The sequence below is a fragment of the Hoplias malabaricus genome, chromosome 3 (assembly GCF_029633855.1).
Source record: "Hoplias malabaricus isolate fHopMal1 chromosome 3, fHopMal1.hap1, whole genome shotgun sequence".
Taxonomy (NCBI): domain Eukaryota; kingdom Metazoa; phylum Chordata; class Actinopteri; order Characiformes; family Erythrinidae; genus Hoplias; species Hoplias malabaricus.
In genome coordinates this window covers 5,747,336-5,769,966 of record NC_089802.1, presented here as the reverse complement: position 1 = coordinate 5,769,966, position 22,631 = coordinate 5,747,336, and the positions used below count along the sequence as shown (strand labels likewise).

The window sequence follows — 22,631 nt, the reverse complement described above, 5'->3', positions numbered from 1 at the left end:
CTGGCGCCCCCTCCAGGGTGAGTTCCTGCCTTGCGCCCAGTGATTCCGGGTAGGCTCCGGACCCACCGCGACCCTGAACTGGAAAAGCGGTTACAGATAATGAATGAATGAGTGTTTCTGTATTCTGTATTGGTGTTTTCATTATTGGAATGAGAATTCTTGCTCTTTAATTTGATATTTAACCTAAAAGCAAGTGCTTTATCCAACAATACTCAGATATTAGTGGTTTTTGAACGGACACGCACCGCACACACACATTAGACTCTTGCTGACAGAGGCTGTGTGGATGTTCCTCTCTCTGGGCTGCTGGGCTTGAGCAGACTGTTTGAAGGCCAGGCCTTGCACTGGGAAACACAGCAAGGACTATGATAGGCTTCTTATTTATTTATTCTCCAAGGTGGACAATCCACAGGATTTCTAGCTTCTTTGGTCCGTTACAGAAGGATACACACTGACACTAGCCCCTATATTTCCATTTGCTTTTGCATGAATGATTTAGTAGTTGTAAGCTCTTTTTACGAAAACAGTTTTTACACCGGCTCTGAACCCCTCCCCCCCTCCTCTCCAAAGTCCTCCTTTCTACTTCTTCTCCCTGCCCTTTTCTTAAGTCATTTTCCACTTCTCTCGCATGCGCTCTCTCTCTCTGTTTCTCACTTACTGCTAGCGCCTGCTGTGAGGTTAAGTAGCTTTACAGTCATGTATCCTGTTGTGCGAATCTGTCCCTGTTGCCAGATTGTGGTCTTGGGGTTCTGCCATGCCCCAGCAGTGCACGGTATGGAGCTATCGCTCTCTTGCTCGCCTCTGCCATATGCTGTGCTGAAGAATCTGCCACAGTCACAACAGGACTATCTCAGACAAGCACACTTCAGCCAGCCCAACTGCTGAGCACACGCTATATATATTCAAAATCCTAGCTGTACGAGAAGAGACGGTTTAACCTCTGTGGTTGCAAATTTTTGTGTCCGTCAGAGAGGTAGATCTGTAAATATGCAAGTTATTTGGCCAGTCAATAGAGAGAGCATTTTCCCAGGGCACTTGTTTAGTTTGGGCATGAATCCCTAACACACTTTTAACACATATTTAAATATTTGAGCATATGCTTACTGAATATTGGAGAATGTAATAATCATTCTCTCTCTCTCTCTCTATCTCTCTGTCGCTCTCTCTCTCCCCCACATTATTTTTCTCTCTGCAGCAAGCTGTTCACAGAGTTCATTCTGAAGGTACCACAAGGCCGCTTGGTCAGACAGAAGCTCTACTGTATGATCGACATTGTCCACAGTGATCTCTTCACACAGCACGGTATGTACATACACACATTGTCTTTCTGAAGGTCACTCTCCAGCTTTGACTCTGAGAGTCAGGCAGGACAGGGTACATATATGTACAAGTGAGAAAATATGCTGTTGCTGCTAAACTCAATATGGCTTCAGAGCAATGTCAAAAGTTGATCTCATTTATATTGTATGTTTATAAACTTTTACTACAGGACATTTTGTTCTACTCTATAATCTTACCATTTTATGTGAATTAAAATGCTTTATGTTGTGTTTGTCTGTTGTTCAGGGGAACATATTCATTCATTCATTCATTCATTATCTGTAACCCTTATCCAGTTCAGGGTCACGGTGGGTCCAGAGCCTACCTGGAATCATTGGGCGCAAGGCGGGAATACACCCTGGAGGGGGCGCCAGTCCTTCACAGGGCAACACAGACATACACACACATTCACTGACACCTACGGACACTTTTGAGTCGCCAATCCACCTACCAACGTGTGTTTTTGGACTGTGGGAGGAAACCGGAGCACCCAGAGGAAACCCACGCAGACACAGGGAGAACACACCACACTCCTCACAGACAGTCACCCGGAGGAATCCCACGCAGACACAGGGTGAACACACCACACTCCTCACAGACAGTCACCCGGAGGAAACCCACGCAGACACAGGGTGAACACACCACACTCCTCACAGACAGTCACCCGAAGGAAACCCACACAGACACAGAGAGAACACACCACACTCCTCACAGACAGTCACCCGAAGCAAACCCACACAGACACAGAGAGAACACACCACACTCCTCACAGACAGTCACCCGAAGGAAACCCACACAGACACAGGGAGAACAACCCACACTCCTCACAGACAGTCACCCGAAGGAAACCTACACAGACACAGGGAGAACACACCACACTCCTCAGACAGTCACCCGGAGGAAACCCACGCGGACACAGGGAGAACACACCACACTCCTCACAGACAGTCACCCGGAGGAAACCCACGCAGACACAGAGAGAACACACCACACTCCTCACAGACAGTCACCTGGAGAAAACCCACGCAGACACAGAGAGAACACACCACACTCCTCACAGACAGTTACCCGGAGGAAACCCACACAGACATAGGGAGAACACATGCCCATGCTTTATGTTGTGTTTATCTGTTGTTCAGGGAAATATATTGTGTTCTTAAAAAATGGCACAAAGAAGATCACTTAGGTAGCCACGTAACCACAAGAAAGCAGCTTGGAATCTTGCTGTTGAACTTCCATTGCAGAAAAAAAATGATGATACATAATATGATATAGCTGTCCAGTAATTATACATTTCTTTGTGTCAAACTTGAGGGAAAAACATTTTATTTACATATGCCAGGATTAAATAATAAAGGATGTTATTGTATTGGACATTTAAAATTAGCTTAGTATAGTTTAGTTTCTTAAAAATGTGTTTATTCATCATCATGCATATATATATATAAGAAACCTCAATTAACGATGCCCATTCAGACTTCTCAAACACTGGATTTCAAAAATTAATTACATTTGCTGTTACATTGTAAGTTTTCATTTTTATAAGTTTTCAAGTTAGTATTAAATTGATGAGGCACTAGTTTATGATGTATAATATATTATAAATTAAGAAAAAAAAACCCTCCACAAAATAACAAAAAAAAAATTGACAAATAAGCGTTCTTTTTTGATGTGTCCACATTTTTGCCAGATAAGTGTGTAACCATCATTTATGTCTCCAGCTGTTAGCAGTGCTTTACAATTACGAAGCTATTAATTTTCATTGCACATGATTTATGAGTAAAGGGAAGAGTGAAAAATGATTTACAGGGAAGATTTCAGCTCTGTCAGCGCAAGACATCTTGAGAAATGTGCCTTAAGACTGTGGTCACTTTTTTAAATTGCGCTATTAAATATAGATTTGAAAGTTTTAATACTTTAATTACTCTGTGCACCGAAATGACTGTGATGCTTAGTGCTTAATTTCAAGTTTTATTTTATCACATTCTGTGTTAGAGGATCCCTTTTTCTTTTTTGAAACATTTTCCCCAGACAATGATAAGAAAATAACACCACACACATTATGGATATCACCATCACACCGTATGGATATCAGCGCTGTTTTATGAATAGTGCACCATATAAAATAATACTTTAATTCCTCAATAACTAATATATAAATTGATTTGAAGGCATTTAAGTCAAATGTTGCAACCAGCAGTCAGTCTTTTTCAGTAGCAGTGTTTATAAAAAAAACAAATTCCTTGTATTCCCTGAAAAATACTAATTTATCCTGAGTAGAGTTTTCTGCGCAGACGCAGAGAGAACACACCACACTCCTCACAGACAGTCACCCGGAGGAAACCCACGCAGACACAGAGAGAACACACCACACTCCTCACAGACAGTCACCCGGAGGAAACCCACGCAGACACAGGGAGAGCACACCACACTCCTCACAGACAGTCACCCGGAGGAAACCCACGCAGACACAGAGAGAACACACCACACTCCTCACAGACAGTCACCCAGAGGAAACCCACGCAGACACAGGGAGAACACACCACACTCCTCACAGTCAGTCACCCGGAGGAAACCCACGCAGACACAGGGAGAACACACCACACTCCTCACAGACAGTCACCCGAGGGGAAACCCACGCAGACACAGGGAGAACACACCACACTCCTCACAGACAGTCACCCGGAAGTAACCCATGCAGACAAAGGAAGAACACACCACACTTCTCACAGACAGTCACCCGAAGGAAACCCACGCAGACAAAGGAAGAACACACCACACTCCTCACAGACAGTCACCCGGAGGAAACCCACACAGACAAAGGAAGAACACACCACACTCCTCACAGACAGTCACCCGGAGGAAACCCACACAGACAAAGGGAGAACACACCACACTCCTCACAGACAGTCACCCGAAGGAAACCCACGCAGACACAGGGAGAACACACCACACTCCTCACAGACAGTCACCAGGAGTGGGAATTGAACCCACAACCTCCAGGCCCTGCTGCACCACCCTTCCGTCCCATGAATAAGAATCTCTGGGAAAGTAGTGCGACATACAGCTTCAAAGATTGGTGGATAGTTCGTACACACAACAATTTAGTTTTTCCCTTTAAATGGATGTTTAATGGATGTTAACTTTTTCTTTCCATTAGTTTATAATAATGATTACTCGGTGAGAATGAAGTGGTCTTTTCTACAGTGGTTCTATGATATTTGGACTATTTAACGAAGCTTGATGAAGTCAGCAGTGATTTTAGTTCATTAGAGGTTGTCTTTGTCGAGTTGATGACGTTTCTTTATGCCTCCAGTGGTCTTTGTGTTCTGTGCGTGGGCTAAAATGTTAGGCATCTGAAGCATGCTCTCATAATGAGAGAGAGAGAGACTAGTAGTGAATTCAGGCCACAGGGACTGTCTCTAGCTCTGCACAAAGTGCATGGGGGGTTCTGAGTGTGTGTATGAGTGTGATGTGCTCTGGTATACTGTTAATAGACACATTCTAGAAGAAACTTGTTGAATGTGGTTCCTTTATACCAATTCTAGACCCCGTGTAAGCCCCTTCCCCCTCCCTTCCTCTCCTCTGCTTTAAATCCAGCTGGTGATTTGCTGGAGGCTTGAACACTTCCCAATCCCACAAGCCTCTCTACTCTTGTCTGCAGTAATCATCAGAGTAAAGATGCCACTAGCACTGCTGTAAAGTGCTGTTTTAAATGTCAGCTCAGCTTAAGAGCTAGACAGAGGGGTGGGAGGCGTAGGCTGTACCTGTGTTGTTGTGAGCATGTTCGCGAGCCTGTGTGTGTGTGCATGTGCGCGTGCGTCTGCGTTTCCCAAGGTGAAATGTAGCGTAACAGCAGGAACATATGGTTGCTCTGCAGGTTTAAATAGATGAATATCATTCAGCTGTAATTATCTATAGCTGTGTCTTCTGCCCTGTCTTAATTAAAGCACAGTGCTCTGTCTCTCTCTCTCTCTCTCTCTCTCTCTCTCTCTTTCTCTCACACACACACAAAGGGTAGGTGTTTAAATGGTTTAGTGGGTGAAGGCAATTTTAGAATGTACTGCTTTCTGAAAGTAAGATTGTTGTGTGGTTGTGTTGTGTTGGCATAAAAAATGGGATATGAGCTTTATTCTGTCCAACAGTGGGCAAATCAGTTTGTTTAAATGAGACCTGTTTCTGTTTTTGATTTTTCTCATACATGTAGTCAAATGGGAGGTAGTCACGGTGGCTTTAACTGGATATTTAAATGTATAGAAATATAAATTCGGGGACTGCTACGTTTAATTTACACATCATATGGTGACGTGCACTACTGCAGAGCTTAGAACTAGTCTACAATTATATGTATGTGTTGTACAGGAACGCACCTGAAGCGACCAACATGTGGAAAGCAGTGAAAATTGCGTGTTGTGGTTTTAAAGTGGCTGCAAAATCATATATTTGAGCCACACTGCTCATAGGTGCATGTGTGGTCCATTATAGAAATATTTTTAAGGAATGTCTGTGTTTTGTTTTGTTTGTGTGGCTTGAAATGTTAAACCTCTAACATCTTCTCTGTGGAAGGGATTTGTGGTGTGATACCGCTCAGCAGTTCAAGATTGAGGTTTTTTAAGGCATGCTCTCTCTGCTGTGAAATACGATGTTATGGGGGAAAGGCTGTGTTCAGAAGTTGTCTGAGGGTGAATTTTGTGCTCAATGCAGGTGTGAAAGCCTTCCTCTCTGCTTTACAGTGAGAGATGGTGTGTATTCCTGGTCTGTTATAGTTCGTATTCATATCTGTTCTATGAAGTAAGATGGCAGCAAAGCGCGTTTATTTACAGAACAGGTTTCATACCATTTCAGTGTACTATTAAAAATAAATAAATATATATATATATATACAGGAATTGGACAATGAAACTGAAACACCTGTCATTGTAGTGTGGGAGGTGTCATGGCTAAATTGGAGCAGCCTGGTGGACAATCTTCATTAACTCCACACTGCACCAGTAAGACCATGTGCATCCAATGGTTCAAACACTGTGTCCTGAAGGCGGTGCCGTGTATCAGGACGACAATGCACCAATACACACAGCAAGACTGGTGAAAGACTGGTTTGATGAACATGAAAGTGAAGTTGAACATCTCCCATGGCCTGCACAGTCACCAGATCTAAATATTATTGAGCCACTTTGGGGTGTTTTGGAGGAGCGAGTCAGGAAACGTTTTCCTCCACCAGCATCACGTAGTGACCCGGCCACTATCCTGCAAGAAGAATGGCTTCAAATCCCTCTGACCACTGTGCAGGACTTGTATATGTCATTCCCAAGACGAATTGACGCTGTATCGGCCGCAAAAGGAGGCCCTACACCATACTAATAAACTACTGTGGTCTAAAACCTGGTGTTTCACTTTCATTGTCCAACTTCCATCTATCCATCCATCCATCCATCCATATACATACATGAATGGCTTGAGCGCACAGCCCTGGGGAGCCCCAATGCTCAGCTGCAGTTCAGGATCCAGTTGCAGAGAGAAGTGTTCTTGCCCAGTAGGTTCAGCTTTACGATCAGGATGCAGGGGTATGATGGTGGTTGTCTTGAGACATGTAGGGACGGTAGCACAGCTCAGGAATATGTTGAAGATGTCGGTGAATACATCTGTCAGCTTGTCTGCACATTCCCTAAGCACCCTACCAGGAATGTTGTCTGGTCCAGCAGCATTCCGTGGGTAAACTCAGTTGCTGTAAGGCACAACACCTGGTCGTTGGGAGGAGGGGTGGTGTTCCTCGCTGCCACGCCATTCTGTGTCTCAAACCGAGCGTAGAAGTCGTTCAGCGCATCTGGAAGGGAGGCATCACTGTCACAGGCAGGTGGTGTTTTCCTGTAGTTCGCAATGGCCTGGATGCCCTGCCACATGCGCCGTGTGTCACTGCTGTCCTTGAAGTGGGACACCAGTTGCTGCTGCACTATTTTATATTACTTTACTGAAATGTTTTGCTTGAGCTATTTTCACATATGACATTCCGGTACCAAGCCCAGTTCTCTAACCATGAAGCCACGGATGGGTAACCCCCCCCCCCCCCCCCCCAAATTATTCTTGTGGCTGCCCACTGCTTGGGGTTTGGGTTTTTGGTTTATATGCAGAGTTTATTCAATAATTATGGTTTATTATTTATTCTTTTCAATATTTCTAAGGAAATATGGATAGGATGGAGATTAAAATGACCACAGAAAATAAATGAAAGGTCTGGCAACAGTATTTGAAAGCTACTAAAGATAATATATGAGTATATGTGTGTATATGTATATATATAACTGCCACATACACTACTTACTCTCTGCTGGCTAACTCACTGAGGCTCTGGACTCTTCCTGGGGTGATTGGGCCAACATTGGCACACAGTTTATTATAAAATAAAATAAGTAATAATCATATATTTAACAAACATATACATACGTTCAGAAAGCAAATAAATATGTATATCAGATATTGCTAAATGGCCTTCTGTTGAAAATTGAGTGAGTGTTTACGACCAGTTGTTTTATATTTGCAGTCAACAGAGCAGTCGGGCCGAGCAGATGGTTTTAATGGTGCATCTTCAATGAATACTGCAAAGTCAGCCAGTCCTTTTGGAAACAGGGCTGTGTGTTGGGTTAAAAGGTCTTGACTTTTAATGTCCAAACATAAACTTTTTTGACTGTTTCTTTCAGTCAAGTTGATAATTTTTATTATTATTATTATTATTATTATTATTAAGAGGATGCTGAGAATATTGACTCAGAATAAAGCTATGTTGCACGTGTTGGACTGTAGCCTCTCACAGCTCAGGTTTGAATAATATGGAAATAGCTGAAACTTTGCTCACTGCATATTAATATTTAGAACTTTTCTGCCTAGTATTCTTTTATTCTTTTATTTATGTAAATAAAAGTATCTAATTTAGTTTTGTTTAATGCAGCATTCAGATGAGTTTAAAACATAGAGTTCCATTCTGTGTTGCAACTGCACATTTAATAATAAAGTTCTTGAATATAAAAAAACGTGAATGGTGGACAAGTAAAGATGTATTTGTGTTGATTCTAAAATGTGATCTGTCAAATATATACATTAAACTTAGGGGTGCACAGATTTTAAATTATTTGGGACAATATAATAACCGACAATTAGCACCTCGTATGTAGCCAATACCATAATGACCGATAATTTGATCTTTTTGTAATTAAATTCACTTTGGATTAAATACTTTTTAATTTTATATTTTAAGTTTATTAGTTGTAGTTCATTTTTTTTTATCAAAGGTTTCACATGAATGGTTTCTAGAGGGGCACTATTTACTGCAGCACCGGGTTTGTTTTGGAGAGCGAGGGAGAAAGCGGCATAAAGCTTGGTTTATACATGACACATTGAACATGGCGTGAGGGTGTGAGCAGCAAAAGTGACACAATCAAAAGCGACGACTCCGCCCCTGCGTGCTGGCCCAGCGTGGTGGTGCGGCGCATGGTTGTGCACCTCCAAGTATTTGGAACTTGGCGCTCACTGCATGTACCACGCTCCCAAGCACTACATCCATTTCTACTGGTTGTGTAGTGTACTGCCACCTGTATTTTCGGAGAATACTGAACCAACAAGTATAAACAGGCTGTCAGCTGAGTCCTGTACGACACTCTGAATCGAGACTCTAACTGAGCCTTTAAACGGCTCTGAGCCAGTGAGGGAGAGAGAGTTTGAGCGAGTGTTTGTAATCGTTTATCATCGTGTTCCAGTAATAAATTCAGACGCTGAATGACTCTATAGCTATTTTCATGTGTTTTATATAAGAAGGGCTCCTGCACTGTGGTGGTTATATGGTATAACCCCATAGATCACTTCAGTCTTCTCATCACATAGCTTACCTCAAGCCCTGCCATTTATGTGTGTCACGCACTTCGATTATAGCACCCCAGTTCATACAGAGGAGTCTGTGCTGAAGAGACGGCTGCTGGTGGGTGCCTTGTTAGGTGGAACATGTTATTGCCTGTAAATGAATAGTTGCAATGAAACGATACGGTGGAGAAACAGAGTGATGAAGGTTGGTGGGATCAGACTTCGCTGCTCTAAAATGTTATATGAGACTTTAGATAGCAGGCCACCCGTCTTGGATGCTATCCGTGGTTATGGTGATTAAGCACATTAGTGTTAATATACAGGTTTGAGAGCTGCCATGTTTAATGGCTCAATATGGAGTGAGTGAAGACTGTAATGGAGTATTGCTGCTGCTTATGTTTTAATGTCACACTCTTTCTACTTTTAAACCTTAGTATATTTTTTTTTTTACTATTTCTTTCTCACACTCTCTCTCCCTTCCCTGCTCTTTTCCCTGCTCCTCCTCTTGGCTATCCCTTTCTGTCTCTTGCTTGTTCTGTCCTTCTTTCTCTCTCTCTGCACCCCCTTCTTGCTTTAGAATGGTGCATTTTGCCCCTTTCCATTCTAGTATTTCAAAGAAGGAACACACATTGAATTCGGCCTGGTCTCTCAGTTTCCTGAATTATTGACACACATCCGTTCTTATTCTTTCTTGATATGTACATCCCTCTGTGGTTAACTGGCAGGTCACACATCCCTTCTGTGTCTCTTACTGGCAGCTAGCAAACATTTGACTCTCAGACAATGTATGATAGATTAGCGGCACATGAGAATGTACAGCTTGGATGAAAGCACTGCCGAGGTTGAATTTTTTTTTCTGTACGTTTCGCTTTCCTTCTCCGTTTTGTGTGTGTATCTACATGAGGAAAATGTAAAGCTTAAGAAAATGATGTGTTTTATGCTAGTGTTTTGTAGCATTTTGAACTGTAACAACCCTCTAAATCATACGTACATAATTGGTTTTGTTGAGACCAGAGTTAAATAATAGAAACAACATTCAAATAAGTCTAGGGCTGTGCAATAATTCAATTGTTGTGCAATTTTTTTTATACACAACAATAACAATATGATTTTATACACATTTTCAATAATGACAACTACAGGAGGTCCTCGGGTTACGTCAGTCCCAAGTTACGGTGTTTCGTGGTTACGACACATCTCCCATTTACTGTATAAAGCCTTGTTTTGACTTAAGTGGTTTTGCGTCGTAAACGTCGTAACGTGAACTTCGTGTTTGGTGTGTGCGGCGCGGCGGAAGAATACACGGTTACGTGGCTCGGGACCGAGGAGGATAGGTGTCACCCCAGTCGCATTGTAGGATAAGTGCTTACAGTATGTTATTTACGTACAGTATGTACGTATGTTCCGACTTACACCGGAAATCGGTTTACGATTTTTTTACAGTCACAAATTGGTAAGTCGAGGACCCACTGTACATTAATTACAACATCTGTCACTGACTGATGTTAATTACAGGCTGCTGCCATCAGTTCATTGCACCCAATTTTAAAGTTAGTTTAAAATATTAATATTGACAAAGTCAAGAGGTTGTTGCTTGATGGTGATGTCGGGTTTCTTTCAGTTCTTGCCAGTTTTTCTGTGGCTATTCTTATTGTTTAAGTCGATATAGGAATTATACCTCATTGACCAAATTTAAGCTCTAAATAAGGCAAACGAACTATTGACTTTTTTTTTTTTAATTAATTATTTATTTTTTTAATTAGAGAGGTTTAGGGGTATTTGCTGTCTTCCAGCAACTCAGTCATTTTGACTGAAGCAATATATCTACTTTGTAAACTGAAGGACAGTAATGAACATAAAAAAAAAGAAAAAACATTTTATTGATTGCATCATTGATGTGAGTTTTATTCATTGTTAAATTTGTCAAAATATAGGCCTATGGTGTATTATGTCAAATGGATTTTTCCTGATTACCAAAGTGTTGTCTGTGCATTAGTGTAATAATCACTATTTAGATCAACGTTGGTCCTAAGTCTAGAGCGAGTATTTTTGCCCCATTTTGGATCGTTCTGTTTATATGTTTCTCAGTCAGTGCTTAATTTTTAAACTAGAGGTGAGGGAACACTGAATGTAGAATGATCTAGTAAGTGTGCAAGGAGGGAACAATGAGGTCTCCTGCTTGATGCTGATAATTTTCTGGCACTAAGGTAAACTCTTCTGACCTGCCCCACCTCTAAACCTATACATCTCAACCTGTGCAATGTTCCCCTCTCGTTTTTGAGCGTTTTTCAGAGTTGAGGAAGCTGAATCTACCAGGTGCAGTTACTGTTTAAAGCTTATTGTAAGTCTCCAGGCGGCACAGTGGCGCAGCAGGTAGTGTTGTAGTCACACAGCTCCAGGGTCCTGGAGGTTGTGGGTTTGATTCCCACTCCGGGTGACTGTCTGTGAGGAGTGTGGTGTGTTCTCTCTGTGTCTGCGTGGGTTTCCTCCGGGTGACTGTCTGTGAGGAGTGTGGTGTGTTCTCCCTGTGTCCGCGTGGGTTTCCTCCGGGTGACTGTCTGTGAGGAGTGTGATGTGTTCTCTCTGTGTCTGCATGGGTTTCCTCCGGGTGACTGTCTGTGAGGAGTGTGGTGTGTTCTCCCTGTGTCTGCGTGGGTTTCCTCCGGGTGACTGTCTGTGAGGAGTGTGGTGTGTTCTCCCTGTGTCTGCGTGGGTTTCCTCACACAGTCCAAAAACACACGTTGGTAGGTGAATTGGCGACTCAAAAGTGTCCATAGGTGTGAATGTGTGTGTTGCCCTGTGAAGGACTGGCGCCCCCTCCAGGGTGTATTCCTGCCTTGCGCCCAATGATTCCAGGTAGGCTCTGGACCCACCGCGACCCTGAACTGGATAAGCGCTTACAGATAATGAATGAATGAATGTAAGTCTCCATCGCCAAATGCTGCTTTTAGTCATTTTTACTGATCAACTGACACCTGAGAATAGAATAAACTTCAGTAAATGTTCATGTAAATTCATGGCAGTCGTCATTAAATGCTTTGATGCCCTAAGTAGGTGTTGTGACAGCTGATGCTTTTTGAAATAAGATGGCATACATATTTATATGGAACTATGTCAGTTGCGATGATCTTATAGTACATTTGTTTAGCATTACAACACCGCCTTCAGCAAAGGGTTGATTTTAGTGGAGATTTCTAGCAAAGTCAGATTTAATCATTCAAACTGAAGATACTGATAATTAAGATGGTGCTTACATTTACCAGTACAGTCCAACAGTAGTGGCCCCAGACTAATTATGTGCGTGTTTGCTCACAGACTGCAGAGAGATACTGCTGCCACTGATGACAGATCAGTTGAAATCTCATTTGGAGCAGCAGGAGGAGCTGGAGGCTTGTTGCCAGCTGCTCAGCAACATACTGGAGGTGTTATACAGGAGTGACGTGGTGAGTACATAGCTCTTCTGAGTTTCACAGTCTTTAAATATTCACAAATGCTGAATTAATACATACAGATTAACTGTTTTCATTCACGTTGCTGCAATCTGCACAGCTCCATATAGAGGCAATTTATACACAATCACAAGCGCACATTCTCGCTCCCACTAAAATTCAGTGTTGCAGGTTATGTTTGCCGGTCTACATTTAATTACCCAGTCTTCCTCTCTCTGCACATTAGAAACAAATTATTATTTCATGGACTACTTGCTCCATAATTTAGCTCAGAGTTATGAAATATGCTGAGGTTTAGTACGCTGTTGTGTACTCCTTTCTTCTTTAAAACTTTCTCTTGCTTGCTATGTTTTGAATACTCTGTTCTCTCTCTCTCTCACTCTATTTCTCTCTCTCTCCTCTCCTTCTCTCTCCCTCTCTCGCACCCTCTCTTTCTCTCTCTCTCGCTCCCTCTCTCTTTCATCTCTCTCTCTCTCCTTCTCTTTCTCTCTCTCACTCGCTCCCTCTCTCTTTCTCTCTCTCCTCTCCTTCTCTCTCTCTCGCTCCCTCTCTCTCTCTCATCTCTCTCTCTCTCTCTCTCTCTCTCTCACACACCTCTCTCTCTTTCTCTCTCTCTCTCTCTCTCTCTAGTCATATCTTCCTCATTGGGGTGCCTACTGTGTGTGCAAACACTTTTAGAAATGAGGCCTCTTTGAACTTGCACACTGACGCGGTGTGTGTTTGTCTGTGCTCTGATTGACTGAGTTTACTTGTTTCAACCTCTTTGTGTCTGTGTGTTTAAGAGAGAGAGAATTACGTAAGACACACGTCGTATCTGACGTGTGTGGTTTTTTTTTTTTTTTTTTCCTTCCCTCTGTGCTTTGAAACACTCAAGGTTTAAGCAGGTTTGTGGAATAGCAGGTTTAATAATTCATGCACCAACGGGAGTTGCATTTTAGATGGATTTCCCTGCTGAGACATACACCAAATTCTAACTTCACACTCCTCTGTCTAGATCCCGAAAAAGAAGTAACAGCTTTCCACACAGTTGTTTTTACTCTGTGTTTTGGAGAGGAATTTTCATCATTTTGTGTTGTACGACTATACAACCACGCTTACCACGGGTGACAAAACATTCTTTGACTATTTGAAATAAAAAGGTTTTTTGTTATTTTAGTCGGGCTCTAGGTCTTGCCCACAGCTCAAATCTGCAAATCATGGAGGGTGAAGGCCGGTACATGTTTGTTCTACCATATCAACTGCTGCTAACATGGCAGTTTAAAATGCTTTGAGAAGAATGCTAACCACCCGTTCTGTTGTCAGCTTACAGATGCCTGAAACCGCTCACATCATGCTGAGTAATATTGAGTGGAAAGGGGGGATCCTGCCCACCCAGAGAGAGCAAGATCAATTTTCCTCTCTTGAAGTCCAGGTCAAAGATATCTCGTGGCATAGCTGGGGCACAGGCTAGTAATCTGCCAGTGATAACACCAGTACCTACTCCATTCAGGAGCCCCCTAAAGATGTGCTCCTTTTTAAAAAAATTAAGTAAATAACTATATGAATATTCATATAAACCCAGTCTTCACTAAACTCTGGTTCCTGCTCCTGTGTTTATATGCAGTGTTTTTCTATAGATATTATGCAGTATATGCCGTATGCTTATTATAAATAATCCACTGATGGATTGCCTCATTGAGTGCCTTCCAACACACACACACTGACCACTAGTCATTTTTTTCTAAGTCTGAAAGTATGGCATAGTACAAGCAATTCTGTACTCTTAAGTAGAGTGAGTTCTCCAGTCTCAGTGCTAGACCCATGTTTACGTGAGGGCACAAAGATGCGGTTAAATGGAGCACAATATACACAACAAGCATTGAGAAAAAAAAAGTTTACAGATTAAATAGAGAGAGAACCTAGTGACAGTGGCTTAAAAACCAGAGCGTCTTGCTCACTTGCTCCTCACTGCTGAACACTCAGGCCGAAGTGTCAGCTGTGGCTCATTAGCATTTAAAAGAATAAGAGCTGAAATCCGATTTGAACAGGTGCTGTAGTGTTTGATTCTTGTGGTATTTTCTAACAAAGCTCGTCATAGATGTTTAATTAAAGGCTAAGCACCATTTAATGGACCTCCATGAATATTTCACATTATTGTAGTTACTGACAGATATAAGTATGAATTAAAATGAAAATAGCAGCTTAATTTGCTTTAAAACTGACAATTTTATTAAATTGACGGAAAAACCCGAGCTCGCTACGGAAATTCTTGAACGCAACCGTGACGTCACTGGTGGACAACAGCCGAACAACGCCGCGGTAAAACACCGTTATGACTGACTGTTATGACAGTATCTAGCTAAATAACCAACATTATTCATGACAATAGCCTAGCAATAAGCTAAACTCAAATGTAGAGGTACCGTTATTCTTGTAAATGTGATCGAAGTCGAACTCGAATTCATCCGACACTATAAACCTCCGTAATGCAGCTACGTAGCCGAGTATAATCTGAGCCACCGAGTTTAGCGAGTCAAGCTAACGTTAACTAACACCAACTAAAACAGGCGAAGTGAGTGTCCTTACCCTGTTTACCTCCATGTTACAGAGGCTCTTGAACACCTTTCGTTGGTGTCCTTACATGCCCATATTGTTGGAAAAGCGCCAGTGAAATGAGCTACAGATAACGGAGTGAGCGGATGGTCCTTTCCAAAGTGCCCGTTTAAAGTTAAAGACAAGTTTATTTTGCGATCTTTGGGCCATTTGTGCACAGATGTCCCACTGTACATTGAATGATTGCAGCCAAAAACAACACACCTTTTCGTCATTTTACATTAAATTAAGTGCAGCTTCTAGAGTGTTGTCCACCATCTACGTCACAGGCAAGACGCCTATTAGAGTTTCCGAACACCGTTGGGGGGGGGACCATCGGTCTTTTAAACCTTATTCCTTGAATTAGTAAGAAATAACATGTTTTCTGACTATCAATAAACACAAGTTAGGAACTCAAATTCCACTGTATTTATTTGTTTGACACTTTCATAGAGCTGCTGCTTAGCCTTTAAGGCTGCAGGGAACTGTGTTCATTGTGCAAAATGTGTCTTCATTAATGAGGAACAGCAAAGTTCTCCCAGATTGTTTCACAAATATTTTCTTTTCTATGAAACAATGCACACTGAGACATTCTTCAGTATTAGATTTAGTCAAATTAGATGCATATTTGTTCCTGAGTTTGTGATTTCACAAAGTCTTTCTGAGAGATATATCTGTGGCAGACCTGTTTGTTAGTAGTATAACCAGGCTTTGAAAATGTGCATAACTTTATAATTCTGTTGCTTTCAGTAGGACGTGAAGCAGAATTTCACCGTGTCCATTTTCTAATGCTATTTCCTACTTGTGTGTTTTTCTAGGGTCCCACTCAGTGGCATGTTCAGATCATTATGGAGAAGCTGTTGAGGACCGTAAACAGAACCGTGATCTCAATGGGACGTGACTCTCCTCTCATTGTAAGTCTGTAATTCCATCCCCACCATGAGCTTGCTGTGTTTGTTATGGAGAGTAGTTGGATGATTTTTAGGGTCACTGTCACCGTACGTATTTGGCTGAGCTTTTACAGTGCATAGCTTCAAGCAGGCACCACTCGAGTTCCCATATCTAGGGTTAATAATGCAGCATTCACACAGAGTACAGTCCTTTGGCTGTCTTTTTATTGTATTTCTGTGGATATGAACTGCACACACTGCATAGAATGATCAATCTGTTATTGTTAGCTGAACTCTAGTCCCCTTCTCTACTGCAGTCTCATGTCAATTACTATACAAATAATTCACTGCAGAAATGCACTCTCATTCTCCCTCTCTTCTCTGTTTCTGTCCAACACACACACACACACACTTTCGTTTGCTCTCACGTTTTCAGGAAGGATATTTAGACTGCACTCACTTATATAAGCGTTTGCCTTATTGCCTGTGAAACTGCTGGCCTCTTTAATTAACCTTAATGTGAGGCTTGCTGAAGAGTTGGATACACACTGAGTTTTTAGCGTTCAAGCTTCTTTTTCCTTTCCTAGCCTGTATTCCATGTTTTATTCATTTATTTTGTTGGCCTCTGAAAGTGAGAGTCTGTGTGTGTTTGATTATCCATGTAGTGCTTTAGATTTCTTTTTGTGGGGCTTCTAAATTTGTAAACAGATGCGTAGTTTATTGTGGCTTTCTTAAAAAGACCTGCTCAGACCTGGAGCTGTCTCTATCTGCCCTTCTGCTGCTTTATTGCTTCAGATGGCTTTTCCATCAACTGTACTTGCCCTCTAAAGGCTTCCACTGTTGTAGCTGTTGATATAGCAAAAGTGAGTCTGTATGTTCAGCCTTTATTTGAGAACATTTATTTATTATTACTTCAGAACACAAGATGTACTGCAGATACTGAAGTGTGAAGAAACTCTTTACAGCTAAGTAGCAATATATAGCGCCATAATCATTTGTTTTCAGCTTAAAATATTCAGTCAATTAAGGTATTATGGTATCGGTGAAAAGGTTTATCACAGCAGAAGATAATTAGCAAATTGTGTAAATATCAAGTTACATTCAAAAATATTTTTGAGGTTTGAAAGGGTTAATTTAATTATGGTTTACTACATCGTAAACTTAAAAGTATGTTAATGTTGAACCTATGGAACTCTTGGTTAAATGCGTTTGTTGTGCTACATTTGTGTCGTGAAAGATCACAATGAAAAACAAATAGAGTGCTGAGAATATCAGTGATTTTGTGTATTTTTGTCAGCGTCATGACTTTGTAGTTCCTGATACTACTACTGCTACTAATAATAATAATAATAAATACAGGGGGTTCGATTCCCGCTGTCTGTGAGGAGTGTGGTGTGTTCTCCCAGTGTCTGCGTGGGTTTCCTCCGGGTGACTGTCTGTGAGGAGTGTGGTGTGTTCTCCCTGTGTCTGTGTGGGTTTCCTCCGGGTGCTCCGGTTTCCTCCCGCAGTCCAAAAACACGTTGGTAGGTGGATTGGCGACTCCAACGTGTCCGTAGGTGTGAGTGAATGTGTGTGTTGCCCTGTGAAGGACTGGCACCCCCTCCAGGGTGTATCCAGGGTGCGCCTAATGATTCCAGGTAGGCTCTGGACCCAACACGACCCTGACCTGGGTAAGGGTTACAGATAATGAATGAATGAATGAATGAATAAATACGGTATGGCGATAATATTACTATATTAATATACGACAATATTACACCATAGGATGTTCATCATATGACCTAAGTGCTATAGCTGTACGTAAAGGTGTCCTGAGTCATATTTTACAGACTGACCAATAAACAACGTACCAATTTCCTCACTGAAAGTAGCAGCTGTTGCCATGACAATTTGCCCAAGTGTTTGAGAACGTCCTGAAAGAACACATCGCCAGATAATAAAGAGAGAGATGCATGTCCACAGAGTGCTGTTTGGTTACAGTTATTTGTAGTGTGAGAAATGAACTCCCTTGTTGCTTATATCGCTATGTTATTGCCCATTTCAAAGGATGAATTGCCTGTGATGGTGCGTGCAAATGGTCCTACAATTAGAAATTTCATCAGTGAGTTCAGAAAGGCGCTCACTTTTTTTTTTTTTTTGCATAACTTGTAGATGATGACAGAGCCGAGTGTATAGTTTAGTTTACAGACCCAAACACATCCAGATAGCCTCTGTGTGTCTGTGCAGTCTGACACATGAAAACGTAACATATTACAGTAAGGAATATCTTATTAAAGCAGGCAAAATTGAGGCCCTATAACTATTGTTTGTCTTCTTTGTTTGAAGTATATACAATCTGCGTTGTATTTGCCCTTTCCTTTGTCTAAGATAAGCTTTTAAAAGACCCAGATAATGATTGTTTAAAAGCTCTGCCCGAATCCCATGTTGCTTTTAGTTTGGCTTGGGTTCTAACTGATGAGTGCTGCTTGATAGAAAAGTGGATAACATAGTTTCCCTGAGTAGATTCCGTTAAAAGGACAATAGTTAGTGTTTTTACCTTAATGTTACAGCTTCGAGATCGTTGTGATGCTTCACTGAGCAGTAACATGGAGCATGACTTATGACTTCTGTCGTTAGGACTCCGAGCTCAACGTAAAGTTAACAGAAATGTATGTTATCGTCTTGTATAGTGCCACCACTTATTATTTGCTAAAGAAATTCCTTGTTTTGAGTAATATCTGCCGGCTGGCGCTGGATCTTGTGTAAGGTGAGTAACGCTGACCTAACGGTTTAACTCATGAGCTGTTAGCCACGTGATCAAACGCTCCCCTCCTGCTGCTCCCGCTGTCCTTGACTGTTACAGCGACACCAACCTTGTGTGTTAATTTCTCATTCTCTTCCTCTCCTTTTGTCTTATCTCCATCTCTCTCCATTTCTCCCTCTGGTTCATGCTATAGCTAATGCATTCAGTGATAGCAGCAATGTAGACATCTCCTCTTACGACTCGCTCTAAATCCTAGCTGCAGAAATCCTAATGTAAGGATCATATAATGCACCTCTCACTCCTCTAGAGAGCTGTTCTGCTGCATGTTCTCTCCGCTGACCCCTGCTCTCCAAGGCTTTGCCGTAAATCCTTCCCTATAAGTGGAAAACGAATGCGAGCTGTGCAAGCTGTGGCAGACGAGAGGCATAAAGAATAGTCCTGCTGTCCTTAAACGTTTAAAGCATTCCATCTTTATTTAATAGCAATAAGAACTGTTTCAATATTTAACGCCCCTTTGCCGGAGATAGTGCAGGTGTGGTTGGATTTTGCTTACCAGTATTTAAATGTGTGAGAGTGTATATATATTTATATTTGTGCACACACACACACAGTATTCTTGGTTAAGTGTGTATAATGCAGCATTTCTCGGCATACCTCCTTTCCACAATGTCCTTGCTCGTCAGCCCTCAGATTCAGATTTATGCATTAAGGTTCCCTGTTTGGCTTCTGCTATAGAGTGCAGAATTCCGGTCACACACACTCAGCGTGTGTTCTGCATGCAGATTCGAATCTACAGTTGATGTGCTTTAACCTTTTTGCACTCTCCCTGTAGTGCTTTTCACATTACCGGACCTTCATGGATGAGGTTTTTCTGCAAATCATTCGATTTCCATAGCAATGCATGGCACTGTTTGCTCCTCTGCTGATTGGTTTTGCTCAGTTTTTTTTATATAAATTTAAACAATGGACTCACTAGAAGTAATAATTTTTTTTTTTTAATAAATATGCCTATGATTTCTTTTTGTTCTTTCTTTTCTTCACTTTGTCGTTCACGTTTTTATGTGCCATTTGTTTCACTTTACTCCTCCTATTTTTGAGACTTTTCTGACTTTAACGTTCTATGTAGGTTTTGAATGTTCAGCATCTTCAGTTTCTCAACAATAGAGAGTTATCAGAGATTTCCTTAAAATGGCTGACAGTGAAAAATGCAGTCAATGCAGTATATGTTGCACATATTCAGGAAACTGCACAGGAAGACATGTTTCTAGGTGTATTTTTATAATACATCTGAAATCTGGCACCGTCAGTGCAGGTTATATGGAAATGCTTTGAGTTATGCTGACTGATCATATTGTACTATGCTTTAGATTAACTTTCCAGACCTAGGCTTTCTATGATAAGCCTGTCATTTATTATATTTTTTTTCTTTGGACATGGAACTTGAGGCAAAATCTTTTACACTATGCATCGAACAATCCTGGAGATTTAATTTTTGAAATTTAAGTTAAAGGCTAAGCACCACTTAATGGACCTCCATGAATATTTCACGTTATTTTAGTTACTGACATATATAAGTATGAACTAAAATGAAAATAGCAGCTTAATTTGCTTTAAAACTGACAATTTTATTAAATTGACGGAAAAACTCGAGCTCGCTACGGAAATTCTTGAACGCAACCGTGACGTCACTGGAGGACAACAGCTGAACAACGCCGCGGTAAAACACCGTTATGACTGACTGTTATGACAGTATCTAGCTAAATAACCAACATTATTCATGACAATAGCCTAGCAATAAGCTAAACTCAAATTTAGAGGTACCGTTATTCTTGTAAATATGATCAAAGTCGAACTCGAATTCATCCGACACTATGAACCTCCGTAATGCAGCTACGTAGCCGAGTATAATCTGAGCCACCGAGTTTAGCGAGTCAAGCTAACGTTAACTAACACCAACTAAAACAGGCGCACAAAACCAACACACCTTTTTGTCATTTTGCATTAAATTAAGTGCAGCTTCTAGAGTGTTGTCCACCATCTAAGTCACAGGCAAGACGCCTATTAGAGTTTCCGAACACCGTTGGGGGGGGGGGGGCAACGGTCTTTTAAACCTTATTCCTTGAATTAGTAAGAAATAACATGTTTTCTGACTATCAATAAACACAAGTTAGGAACTCACATTCCACTGTATTTATTTGTTTGACACTTTCATAGAGCTGCTGCTTAGCCTTTGTGAAGGACATAAAAAAAAGTTATTTATCTTTGTTGATTTTATTCTTGAATCTTGTTTTATCTGTAATAAAATTATTATTAAAACAAGAAGCAAAGTAAAAACTAAAGGCAAATATAATGTAAATTCCTTTCACCGTTTACTGTTCACTTTCTGTCAGTGTGTGTGTGTGTAGTGGAAGTCGTGTGTGTGTTAGTCATGAAAGCACCCATAAATAATCATTATTGTGTTGCCTCTGGCTTGTCTCTGAGTCAGAGAGTGTTCAGGTTTGGGTAGAAACTTGGATTTTCTCAGTGCAGATAAAAATACAACAAAAACAAACATTATAAAATACAACAACAAAAAAATATAAAAATAAAATATACCTAGTTTGATATTTAAGCAGACATTGTCATCATTTAGTCTGAATGCTGAATTTTCTCATGGCCAAAGTATTCAGATGAAAAAGTTGTTGTTTTTATTTCCCAGGTTTTATTTTGTATATTAAATTGTTTGATTTTAAAAACAGTAGAAAATGCACATATTGCACATAGTGAATCAATTGCACTTCTTTAAGGTACAGATAACATCTAGATCTCTCTTCACGCTACAGTAGGACTATTCGAAAATCAAATCCTTTGATATACAAGATAAACAGTGACATAAGATGGGGGAAAGTTGTATAATCTAGCTGACGGAAACGGACGAAGGTGAGAAGGCGAGATCCGACGACCTGCTAAGGTCAACTATTCCAGGAGGTTGGGTGGGCTTGCCCTTGGTAAAAACTTTGGCTCATGCTTCCTTCCTCTGTCTGGCGTAGGTTTTGGCTTCAGTAACACCATATTCACAATGCCCAGATGTTTTTATGTGGCTCTGTAAAGGATATTCGCCTGGTGTCTGGAGTTGGAATTAGCCCTGATTAGATTCTCGTTGCCTCCTAGAATGCTAGCTTCCACGCTAATTTTGATCGTTATTCTGTAACATTATTAAGAAGTTACATAAGATGAATATTATATATTTAAAAAATTAGAAATGTGTGTGTATGTTTTCCTGGAAGAAATGGAGTGGGAGCTGATTATATTTTAGAGGACATAGGTTGCATTAAGGGTTGATTCTCTGTGGGACAAGTAGAGGAGAGATGAATGTGCATCATCGCATCCTTTTGACTAATGCGAGCATGTTGAAGTGTCTTATTGTGTATTGTCTTAATACTTAAACATAACGGCTGCTGAACATGTTGAAAATGCAAGATTATTTACTGCGAAGAAAAGCACATGGAGTTCCTTTCCTTAATCCTCAGGGAACATCTTTGCTTTGTCCAACAGATCTTTCACAGAATGGAGTATTCATCTTTCTTCAGGAATAACCTTCTCCGTCTCTTTCCACTTTTGAGCATTTTAATATTCCAGTAAACAGTGAAGGAAGTTCATACAGGTTATATTAGAAAATCTGAATTTAATGCTTGATATTAAGAATATAGAAAAATAAGTTGTGTTCATTTTCCCCCTTAAATTAGTATTTCAAAGTTAGTAGACGTGTAGATCACAAACTTGAGCTTATATAGAAACGTCATAATTGTGAAACTTTTTTTTTCTTGTATT

The 22,631-nt window shown here is 41.0% G+C and overlaps 1 protein-coding gene across 3 annotated transcripts in view; it reads left to right on the top strand.

Moving 5' to 3' along the window:
- The window catches only part of dock1 (dedicator of cytokinesis 1), a 258,525-nt gene that overhangs the window by 92,309 nt on the left and 143,585 nt on the right, over positions 1 to 22,631 (top strand). For all 3 annotated transcript variants that reach the window (XM_066662743.1, XM_066662745.1, XM_066662746.1), the window contains 3 exons: positions 1,196 to 1,302; positions 12,484 to 12,611; positions 16,007 to 16,102. In XM_066662743.1, coding sequence (XP_066518840.1) covers positions 1,196 to 1,302; positions 12,484 to 12,611; positions 16,007 to 16,102 — 331 coding nt within the window. The remainder of the gene's footprint in view (positions 1 to 1,195; positions 1,303 to 12,483; positions 12,612 to 16,006; positions 16,103 to 22,631) is intronic.